The sequence below is a fragment of the Callionymus lyra genome, chromosome 4, assembly GCF_982586985.1.
Source record: "Callionymus lyra chromosome 4, fCalLyr1.hap1.1, whole genome shotgun sequence".
Classification (NCBI taxonomy): domain Eukaryota; kingdom Metazoa; phylum Chordata; class Actinopteri; order Syngnathiformes; family Callionymidae; genus Callionymus; species Callionymus lyra.
The window spans coordinates 28,612,441-28,624,331 of NC_141821.1; the positions used below are offsets into that span (position 1 = coordinate 28,612,441).

Below are 11,891 nucleotides of genomic sequence, written 5' to 3' on the forward strand. Positions count from 1 at the left end.
ATCTCACCGAGCCAAGGCCCCTGAAACACCAGCCCATGTCCGTGGAGCCCCTCTCAAAACTCAGGAAATACTGCTAAATATGTAAAGAAACTTTAGGAAAGTACTTCATACCTTTTAATCACATTTCAATATATATTTCTGTTAAGCATTTCAGGCCATTTTCTGTATGTCTGTAAAGTTATACTTGATTTTGCACAACCAGGTGGACACACACGTCATCACAACTGGTGTGGTGTGTAGTTAGCAGGTACAATATGTAAGTTTAGAATCAGAAGATGAAGGAAGTTTGTCTGTTGTATATTCATGGAAAATAGTTACAAATATTTGATTTTTTATTATATTCCTTTATATTAAATTCTTAACCAAAAAATGTATTTTCAGGAATCGACATGAACACAATGAGAATAATCGGTGGTGTCATTTACTTTTACATTTGTGTCTGTAAGCGTGTGTGTGGTAATTGGAAGGAAAACAAAGTTTGATTCAGGCAATTCTTTAATAGTCAAAGTGTAAGATTCTTTAAAATAATTTAGCTGTAAAAACTGAACAATACTTATATTGAATAAATAAATGCCAACTAGAACTTGTATTTGTGTGCAGGAGATCAACTCTTCAGATTCTAAATAAATAAAATGTGTTAGGAAAATACAAAGAAACAATCAAAGTCTACATGCTCATCTACTTTTTTACATACATGCTTTTGGAAATTACACTATATAATTATAATATCAATTCTACATGAAGTGAATTTATGATGCAAGTACAACTAAATCTGTCCACTAATCATCTCAAGAAGGATGTTGGTTTTAACCCTACCCTGGTTACCTTTATGGAAGCCAGGGAGATTGTTCACCTTGACCCAGAGACAACACAAGGGATACCAAAAAAACACATTTGTTTTCAGGCCTCCGGGTCACCTTGACCCTGAGGTAACAGAAGGGTTAAGGAAGGGCATCAGAGTGTAAGACCAGTCCAGTCCGACAGGCAAGTGATTTATTTTTAGTAGTAAAGTAAGAAGTGAACTGAAACTTAAACGGATGAAACAGTGATGATTTTTGTTCTGCAATCTTGTGGTATTTTTTAAGGTCAGGTTTGTTTCTGCCTGGAACGTTAGTTTCAAGGAAGACTCGAAGCACTTACGCCACCTGCTGGTAAATTGTTGCACGTACAGAAAATAACGCGCGGCAGAGCGACTTGTTCAGAAATAATAATGATAATAATAATGATAATGATCATATGAGTATGTTTATATCTTTCGTTGCTTATTACGTTTAAAATAAAATAATTTCCTATTTCTATTTCTATGTTCACGTGTGTAAGGTACGCCAGTCGCCTCAGGGGGTCACTGCTGTAGAACTGAAGAAAGATGAAGATAACATTTGTAGTGTCTGCACCTCAGAGTGTCGACTGTAAGAGAGAAACATTTCTACTGTACTTGTTTACAACAACTGCCATGGGAAATGTCAAATGCACACAGTCCTTAAAACTATTTAGAAATCATAAAATGCACTGATGCATTCAAATAATAATAATAATAATAATAATGTACAATACATTCTTGGAGAGAGTTTTACACACAATATATATATTGTAAATGATATCTAAAGCACCCTTCAGCTGGTCATTTGTATTATTATTATCTTAGAATGAGTTATATCATGTATTATCTTCCCCCTTTCAGGGTTGATGACTTCACGTGAGGACTGATAGTTATTTCCTTATAGCCTCATAATAAAGTAATCACATCCGTCACGAGACAGTAAACTGGAATACACAACCATAATTCAAACATGTGTGTGAAGTTTAGTGTGTCAACACTCACCACATGTCTTTATAATGTGTTTTATCAGATGACTTTGACACTGAACAAATGTGGCTTATTCAGATTTGGTTGATTTGTTTTTATCTGTCAGTCTCATAAAGTGACGTTGAAAATAAATCAACTAACAGGAACCTTTTATTACACACCTTATCAAACACTTAGTACTACTCAGACCCCCTTTTTTTAAAATATATTTGAAGGTATTGAATAAATAATATAAAGCTTCTTTCTCCAGCCATAAAAACATTATCTTTGATGAAGATGATGAAGAGTGAACGTGTCTGTCAGATAGAACACAGAAAGAATGGTGATAAATATTAGTTTGTGATTTGACAGGAGGTCACATGTACAGCGGCGCTCACTGTTTTAAGGAACATGATAAGAATAAAAAGGAAAATTCCACTATTGTAGGTGTGTGCCAGGTGTGTGTTGACTTACATGATGAAGAAATATAACATTCACATTTGTCAATAATTGATCGAAATCATGCTTTTGTCTGCTTAGGTTTGCCCCGGGGACAATCTGGTTTCCTCCCACATTTCAAGAGCATAACAAGGCTGATTAAATACTCTGAATAAACTAGAGTGTTGAAATACAGACTTCCACCACAGCATAATACCAACAAGACATTCACCCGACCATCACGTCAAACACAGGATGAAACAAACACTTTATGCACGTCAGAGGTCAGCACTCCAAAGTACCACTCCTACTACCTCATCCAGGGCCAACTCAACAAAACAACACTTTATATGTATGTAAAAGTAGTACAATTAGTGAGCTCGGGCTGGTGCTCACCTAGCTTTCTTTTGCTTTTTCATCCTAAACCCACATTTGGCACATACTTCAAAAGACAAACACATCAAATGGGTCACAGGTTACATAATTGTGACTGAACAAACTGACCGTTCCCACTGTTGAGCCAGACTGATGTTGCACCAGTCACTCTGACACGGGAATTCCAGGCAGTTATACAGTTGCCAGAGTATTTAAAAGTCTTTTGAACATTTATAATGGGTTTGGTAAGCATGATGAAGTAATGCTTAGTGTTGCTGCTTCACGGTGAAAAAGTAGTAAATGTAAAAAGTACTAAACTTGCATAACATATGTATTGTTTTTTGTCTTTTAACTGTACTTGAGTTTGAGTCAGACCGTGTCCTGTCTGTCTGGGCCAGAGGGCCACCCTTTGTAGCTGGGATCGTCTCTCGTAAAAGTAAACAGGTGATCGACCATATGTTTTTGTGTATTCTACTACTATTTCTAAGACACTTAGATTTAAGATACAAGAATATGCTAAAATAATGGAACTTTCGCTCTTGGTGGTTTTTTGGTAGTTTGATAGTCGCCAGATTAAGTGAACTTTTGTCCATTCCAAGGCCATCAAGCAGATTCAACAGCATGACAGTGAGTCACGAGATTCAAAATATTTTTTGATCTTTTCAAGGAGTTCTTTTAATCTTCTAAAACAGTTTTCATGCTTTTACATGGCAATTCAGTTAGTGGAAAACTCTCTAAATGTGGAACACAGTTGTGAATTTTCTCAGCGGATTGTTGACAAGAGTCCGAATCTCATATTATGTAATAAACTGCAAACACTCAACTTTCAAACAAACCACCATGTTGGTGCAGAGGGCTTGTTCTTTTCCTCCCTCCTACAAAGTATAGCATGATTTATTTGGATGCAAAAACTCTGTTAAAGAGTAAAATTGGGGAAAAAAATCTGAAATTGCATTGCATCATATTGGAAGAACAGAGATCTCTTCAGAAATAGTTGAGTCATAACATACAGAGTGCTTAGTCCTGTCATAAACCTTCCTTTACCCTGTACACCTTACATTTAACAGAGGGCTTATTGGCATAAAAAGAATGTGCACAGTCAACTTTGGGTTTATTGCCAAGGTTATCAGAGTTTAAAGCCAAAGATGAAAAGTTTACAGTTTTTGTCTCATTCCAATCAAAAACATGTATTAACAAATTAAAACATCTTTGATGCCATTAAATCTCCATGTTTTATATAGAGACAAAGGATGAAAGAGTTTTAGTTTTCATGAGTCCCACAAGAACTACATGTGGAATATATATTTAGTTTTGACCCACTCATCGACATCAATATTAATTGAACCTGTATATGACTCTTGTGTGTTATTAAATACCATCAGGTCATTGTTAGAATGATCCCAGTACTATTACTTTATTATATTAGGAGAGATAAATCCTATGGATCTATTGCTGTAGTTACTCTCCTCAGATGATAATTACGTCCGTGTGGAGTTAAAAGCAATTATGATAAGGACCTGGAAGCTTTTCTTCAAGACAAATACAATGATTTAACCATGTATTTTAAGAAGCTTTTCCAGATGTATTCAAACTGTGTGTCCACATAGGAACTCATGTATTAACCCATAGACACAGTAGGACTTTAGGCAATTTCTCTCTAAACTGTATAACTCTATATACACTCAACATGTCATCATAGTGTTCACAGTCACAGATCATCCATTAACTTCATGTGAATCCATCACATTACATAAACACAACAGTGTGATGACAAGTGAGGTGGAAATGCAGCTACAATACTCAGAAACAGTCAAACTTTATGTAATGAGCTTTAAAGCATTGTTAATAATTAACTGGTTTATTTTAACTTCTCAGTTGCTTTCATGGCTTCTCAAGTGTGTTGAGAAGCTGCTGCTGATGTGTTCTGTCTAGACTTTTTCCTTTAACAAGTCAATGACGTCTTACAGGCGTCAATAAACCTGATGCATTATGTCTTTGGGAAGTATCTGAGGCCGAATGAAACTTCACGGTGTCAGCTGATAATCTGCCTCCTGAACCGGAGAAAATCAACTGAACCCAAGCAGTGGTTTAAAAAAAAAAAAAATCCATTCTCAACAGCATCTGTCCTCACTTGAACTCTCACCAAGCTGTCATGTCTAATATGAAGGTGTAGCTAGTTGTAGTTTGCTCCAGGTATTCTAGCGGTTGAAGGAAGAATAGATACTTGTTACTGATCATCAATGCTTTAACCTCGTTCATTTCACAGATGACTTTACAAAAAAACTGTTTCACTCTTATGTCACCAAACACTCGTCATGGTTTTCATTGGATTCCTCAGTTCTATCAACATTGTCTTTTGTCTGTTGTGTGACCATGTGATTGCATGTGATTGTTTGTTCTAACTTGTATAACAAGATAATCCAGCGAGCCTGTTTAAGACGTAAAATGCCATAATTTAAAAAAAAGAATCCATATAGATACAGTATCTGTGAACAACATGCATAACGGTGTTACACAAACTAGAGCACAAAAAGCGGGAATAACACGTTATTTAAGACCCATCCAAGCCCTTGTCTTATCAACAGGCGAGATAGCCCAAAACATTCAAAGGTTCACCCTGGGTTAGTCTTTATCGGCTGGTTTACGGGGGATCAACAACACCTGGAGTGAGTGCTGTGTCCAGGCATTTGTTTTCACTTTAAATAAAGATTTTCCAACATTAACGTCTTACTATAATGTTTCGTGAATAAAATGTTGATTTGATAAGCTACTAAAATGTGAGGCAAATATCATATTTTAAGTTCCCTTATCACAGTTTTGGGGGCTGGAGCCCAGCCCAGCTGCTTAGGACCAGAGGTGGGGGACACCCTGAACAGTTGGTCAGCATGTCACAGGGCTCACAAACAGACTACAACTGCTACTGGACAGACAGATAGAAGATAGGTTAGGTTAGGTAAAACTTTATTTATTTTAGATGAAGGAGAAGCAAGTTTAACATTTGTTGGTGCAACTGTACTTGTGTTGTTCAGACTGCTGAGTCATTGTCAAGTTTGGATACAGTCAATAACGTTTGACTTCATGAGGAGAAAATTTTGGCTCCTGGGAAACAACAGTGAGATGTTTTTTGTTTTTTTAACAGAACCTTTTGCAGTTGCCATGGGAGATTTCTCAGGTTTCGACAGTTTAGTGTCTCCTTTGGCGTACCACAGGAGTATGTCTTAGGTATGATTTTATTTTCTATTCATATGCTTCACCTTGTTTAGATTTTACCTTGTCATAATGTCTGATATCATTTTGATGCAGACGACACACAGATATGGTTTCCATCCTCCTAATTCCACTTCTATAAACCTAACCACCCGTGAATTTACAGAAACCTCGGTGTCTTACTCGACTCATCCCTTTCATTGGACCTCCACATAAAATGAAAACTGGTCAGTCTTGATTTCAACAACCTAAAATAATCTAAAAAATCAAACCTATGCTCGATAAACCCGACCTGTATTTTCATCTTTTAACTCTTCATTGGATTCATTAATAGGTTTTACTTTTAATCATATTGTTGCATTTGACTCCAACATGCTATCTTATCACTTACAGAATCACCTTATATTTTATTATATTGTTATTACTATTGTGCTTATCTTAATTTACTGTGTCACCTTTGCATTTATTATCTGAAATGTGCTATATAAATACCATTATTATTATTATTATTATTATTATTATTATTATTATTATTATTATTATTATTATTATTATTATTATTACTACATTTTTATTCTGTTTTCCAAGTAGTTGTGAGGGTTTTTCTTTTGGTAACGTTGATTTGCTGATGGATGCTCCCTTTTTTCCTTTTTTTGCCATGACCCAGTACAATTCTTTGGTTTTATTAAACAATGTTTTGTGAAAAAGACTTGTGCAGAGGAATCCAATGTCTCAGTGTTTTTCGAGTTTCTTTATTTGTCCATTTAAATCAGTATTTGTGACGACAATCTCTCCTCACGTCCCCCGTCATTGTGTCCACAAACCCTGGCGTTAACTCAAACATCCTGAGCAATAAACATCGGAGCCAGGGACGTTTTTGGACGTCGCCTTCTGACGCCAGAAGTCAACAAAATAAACAAGCCACTGTGAAACATGCTGCCGCTGTTTTTCATTGGTTGAGCCAAAGGCGTGTTAGATATGACACCGGAAGTCTGGTGATGCTTGACAGGTCAAAGGCTGCGTTATCAGAAACTGTTTACAACCAACCATGAAAGGATGAGGAAATACAGTAGAGGCCAAAAACATCCTTTAATAATGGAAACAGCCTGGACCTCACCTCAGACCTCGTTTGACTATCACTTGTTTTGATCTTCACTGTGTTGCGCAATCAACATGTTAACATAGTAAACATTTTTGTACCCTCACTTTCTCTGACTTTTTATGAACTGTTTTCGAAATGTGGAATATTTCACTAATTAACTGAATTGGATAATTAGCAATATACTATAATAATATAATATATGCCTCTGCATGGATCTTATGTGAATACTATGTACCACGAAGAAGGTGGTAAATTTCCATTTCCTCCTGAGTCAGAATGTGCTAATACAGTAGTTGCCCAACAGAATGGACCCGTGGCACGTGGTGTTTTTTTTAAATTTTATTGTGATTGATCATTGGGTACCCAGGACGTCTGCAAGAGGCATAAATAATGTACTAATCACCACGATAATGTCACATGATCGATGATTGATGTGGGAATTTCAGCAAAAAACAAACACATCAAGAAGATTATCTTGGTTTGAAAATATCTTACATTTCAATAAAAAACAACTTCAAAAAGATGATAATGTTACTGAATAACTATGCCCTTGTTAATTGCTTTAGACGCCACTGTAAAGATTAAATATGTACACATGACACATGTCATATGTCGTTATAACATGACAACGTATGCTTATCAGCCTTTGCTGAAAAACCTCCTTCATATTTAATCTGATCCTTTTTTGGATGTCTATAGATATTATTAGAGTCACCATCTGTGCAACACATCAATGCAATATGTGGTTGAAAGCTTTCAACATGGGACCAGAAGCTTCTTCGCTACCCTCACATGGTCTATTCGGACCTTCTACCTCTCCTCAGATAGGTTCAATTCTAAAGTCAGTCACTCATGGTTTCCCAGGTCTGCAGTGTTCGTCGTGACATATTAGTTCACAGAAGGTTAAAATCTCCTCGTGGTACGGTTGAGCTTTCTTGTGCAGAGAATTTGTTCCACTGAGTCTCTTTCACGAATGTCCTCGTGACTTTGTTCCTTCTAGACTCTTACATTTCTACTTGTTCTGTTGGTGATCCGAAGACAACATATATTTAGAAAACGGTTTCCTTCAGCACTCCTCCAACCTTCCTTTTTTATTGACAGTCTCTGTTTAATTGTTGACATCATTAACCACTGTTCTTAATCTTATCTTCATGTTTATAGGTCACCATATCAACAGGAACATTAATCTACTTTGACCATTTAGACAACTATCCATCTGGCTCCAGAGCATTAGATGGCAGGCCCCTAGTTTAAATCTTGACGATGATCTATGACCTTCTAGTCCAGAGGTCCCCAAACTTTTTCCTGTGAGGGCCACATTGCTTTCCTCAGTTTTTAATAGAAAACTTTGGCTATTGTGACCCTGGTCTGGAAAAGCGCTATACAAATAAAAATTACTTACTTACTTACTTACTTAAAAAACGTAATAAACGTAAAAAATTTATTGTTTTCCAGAAAGCTGGACATAATTAAACAACCCTTTCCGGGTCCCTCACAGAAAAAAAGAATAACACTATTTACGAAATAAATAATAATCAATAATCCTCTCTGGGTTATTCACAAAAAAAAGTAAATAGATTAACTTTCTGTGCAATTTTAGGCCCTTAAATCATGCCCTTTTATTTAACTACTCAAAAAAATAATTTAGCCCCCCCCCGCACTGTATATATATATATATATATATATATATATATATATAAATATCAAAATGTGTATCTGGTACTATTTATCCTCATCAGTCATCCTCACTGTAACAGTGACATTTAAACAAATATATTTAATTGTTTGTATGTGTATTTAATCAACACTATCTTTACTATATTTTTAAATCATCATTACAATCCTAGCTGTGATCATCTTGATTGATTTAACGCGTCACTGTTAGGTTAGGTTAGGTAGAACTTTATTGATCACTCAGGCACGAGGTTCATCAACGTTCACTAGATAAACCTCTTTGTTTTGAAAACGATCCCTTTAACTTCGTCCCCTATGATGACGACTCAGGAGGAATGATTGACATTTACGGGAGTGGCGTTACAAAAAAAACAAAAAAAAATAAAGTTTCCTGTAAGTGACGCTTTCTGCTGTAAGAGCGGGCGGCAAAGATGAAGGTGTGTTCGCTCAGCCAATCAGCGCGCGGAGGAGGAGCGGCGCGCCTGCGCTCTTATTAAAGCGCACATCTCCACGAGAGTCACTCACAGGGATCAGAAACCACCAGAGACTTTTATTTTTAACATTATCTGAAACACTTGTTTGAGTTCAACTTTTATCTAGAGCTTTGATTTATCAAATCATTTTGTCTTGATATTCTTAGAGTTTATTAAGATTTTATTTCCTCAGCGACAATAATATTTAAGTGACTCTCAGCGATGTATCCGGACGCAAATAAAGGGTAAGTTTACTTTTATTATTCCATTCATTATTATTAATTTAAAGTCGTTTTGGGACGCACGTGGTCACAGTGATACTGTAACCGGGGCGGACATCTATGCGCATGCGCTACAGTCAGACGCGTCAGTTTAATGTTGAGGAAATGGTTTTAAATAGTTATAAACACGATTTAAAATAGATGTCCTGTTTTTCTTTATTCAAGATTAGTAAATGCAAAGCATATACGGTATTTTTACTGCGTCTAAAGTGTTATGTAAGCAGACTGATGAAAGTCTAAATATAGAAAAGAGAAATGATCCTGAAGCTGGATAGAAGTGAGACAGCTTTCATCTTAGAGTTGAATACATTCAAATACACATAGATGCTGCTTAATAATAATTGTAATATTTCATTTTAAAGTGTCTTTCTGGACACTCAGAGTCGCTTCCCAAAGTGAACAATAAAATAACACAATAAAAAGTAAAATCACATAACAAACCAGAAGGAATAAAGAGTGACAGTCGGAAGATATTCTTGTCATCTTAACTCTTTATTAGGAAATGATCAACCCAAAGGGGTTTAGCTGACACAGACTTTGACGGGAGCCATCCTCACCTCTGAACTTTTCTCTTCGCCATGTGTCCAGCTATAGCTACGAGGACTGCAAGGCCACTGCTGATTGGCTGCTGGCTCAGACGGATGTCCGACCCTTAGTTGGGATCGTGTGCGGCTCGGGGCTCGGAGGACTGGCCGACATGCTCAAGGACCAGGTGGCCTTCAATTACAAGGACATTCCCAACTTCCCTCAAAGTACTGGTGAGTGGAACGCCTCCTTTACTGCGTATGGTCACATCTGTTGAACGTTTCTAACCAGCTGGTGTGCTCCGTAGTTCACGGACATGCTGGACGACTGGTGTTCGGGACTCTGAAGGGAAGAGCGTGTGTGTGCATGCAGGGGCGCTTCCATCTGTACGAGGGCTACCCCATCCAGAAGGTGAGTCGCTCTTAGGGTCCATTCAAACTTGTTTAATTTGTCCTAATACTAACTTCATGTGTTTTTGACATCATTTCCTCTTTAGATAACGCTGCCCATGCGCGTCTTCAAGCTGCTGGGAGTGGAGACGGTGTTGCTGACCAATGCGGCCGGTGGTCTCAACCAGGACTTCAAAGTGGGGGACATCATGATCATCAAAGACCACCTGAACATGCCGGGCTTGGCTGGAACCAACCCGCTGACCGGACCCAACGATGAGAGGTAGGTTTCCATGAGGGAGTTTAATAGTTTCTTGCCAAACGGTCCGCTGACCTGTGGACTCGCTGCAGGTTCGGAGTTCGATTCCCCTGCATGTCCGACGCGTACGACCGAGAGCTGCAGCAGCTGGCGATGGACGTCGGACAGGAGCTGGGTTACGGCGACTTCCTGAAGGAGGGAGTCTACTGCGTGCTCGGAGGACCCTCGTTCGAGACCATCGCCGAGTGTCGGATGCTGCACATACTGGGAGCCGATGCCGTCGGTGGGTGTTGTTTTGGAGTCGGCCTTCAGATGAAACACGTTCCAAAGGTTGACTTGTTGTCTTCTTTGTAGGCATGAGCACGGTGCCGGAGGTGATCGTGGCACGTCACTGTGGAATGCGAGTGTTTGGGCTGTCATTGATCACCAATCAAGCGGTGACCGACTACGAGAGCGAGGAGAAGGCCAACCACGAGGAAGTGCTGCAGACGGGGAAGCACAGAGCGGAGCAGCTGGAACGACTGGTCTCCACCATGGTTACCAAGATCAGCCACAACCACTGAGCGGCCATGAGTTTAATTTAGTCGAGCAGTTGATCTGCTCCGATGTCAAATGAGGTGATAACCCGAAGAATCTGTCGAATCCATATTGATCGAACAGTGCAAAGGTGGAGCAACCTTTACTTTGTCTGCTCTGTTTCACATTCCTCTTTGAGATGTCAACACTTCTTTTGCATTGTTGAACCGTGTGTTGTAACTTAATATTTGATCTGCTTTGTAAATGTCTTTAACTTAACAATGGGCAAGAAAAATCTTCTGTAAATGTCTTAATGTTATTTTGCTTCACTTGTGTTTTTTTATTTTAAGTATTATTATTAAAGATACTATTTATTACATGCATGTGTTTCTTGTTTCAATGGTATAACCTACAACAAAGGTCATTCACAGAAGCTACTTCAGCTGTTGATTAGATACCAAGGGTTATATAGTCCGGGCTCGGTTCCAGACAAAGTCAGCCCTGTGGGAGAACGATCAGTCTTACATAAGTTAGACAACGTTTGCTTAAGCCGTGCACCTGCCAGGATCGGTCGCACTCGCCCCTTTCACCTACTGACAGTCCAAACATCAGAGGTTAAACTGGGTCCACAGAACCTTCTACAAAATGTGTAGAAACTTCTGGCTGAGTGAAAACACTTTGCAGCTAAATGTGGACAGAACTGAAACTCTGGTTAGTGCGCCTGATGATAAAGTTTCAAGGTTGAGTCATTACTAGGGTGACTTAGGTCGGTCTGTCAAACCGAGCCTGAGAAACCTGGGTGTTGTATTTGACAAAGACATGTCTCTAGTTCAACCCTGCAGGAAACTGACCAGAAACTGATCTGG

At 38.3% G+C, this 11,891-nt stretch overlaps 1 protein-coding gene across 1 annotated transcript; it reads left to right on the forward strand.

Moving 5' to 3' along the window:
* The first annotated feature begins 9,119 nt into the window (after positions 1–9,119).
* On the forward strand, positions 9,120–11,402 carry pnp5a (purine nucleoside phosphorylase 5a). Its single transcript, XM_087789563.1, has 6 exons — positions 9,120–9,300; positions 9,925–10,094; positions 10,169–10,272; positions 10,358–10,533; positions 10,602–10,792; positions 10,864–11,402. Exons 1-6 carry the CDS (start codon positions 9,278–9,280, stop codon positions 11,070–11,072), a joined length of 873 nt encoding a protein of 290 aa, XP_087645689.1. The 5' UTR covers positions 9,120–9,277; the 3' UTR covers positions 11,073–11,402.
* The last annotated feature ends 489 nt before the right edge of the window (positions 11,403–11,891 follow it).

Excerpts from the sequence above, each read along its gene's own strand:
- pnp5a (XM_087789563.1), top strand. The coding sequence starts at position 9,278 with ATGTATCCGGACGCAAATAAAGG. Across the intron at positions 9,301-9,924 it reads TATCCGGACGCAAATAAAGG|CTATAGCTACGAGGACTGCA; the intron begins GTAAGTTTACTT and ends CCATGTGTCCAG. Across the intron at positions 10,273-10,357 it reads AGGGCTACCCCATCCAGAAG|ATAACGCTGCCCATGCGCGT; the intron begins GTGAGTCGCTCT and ends TTTCCTCTTTAG.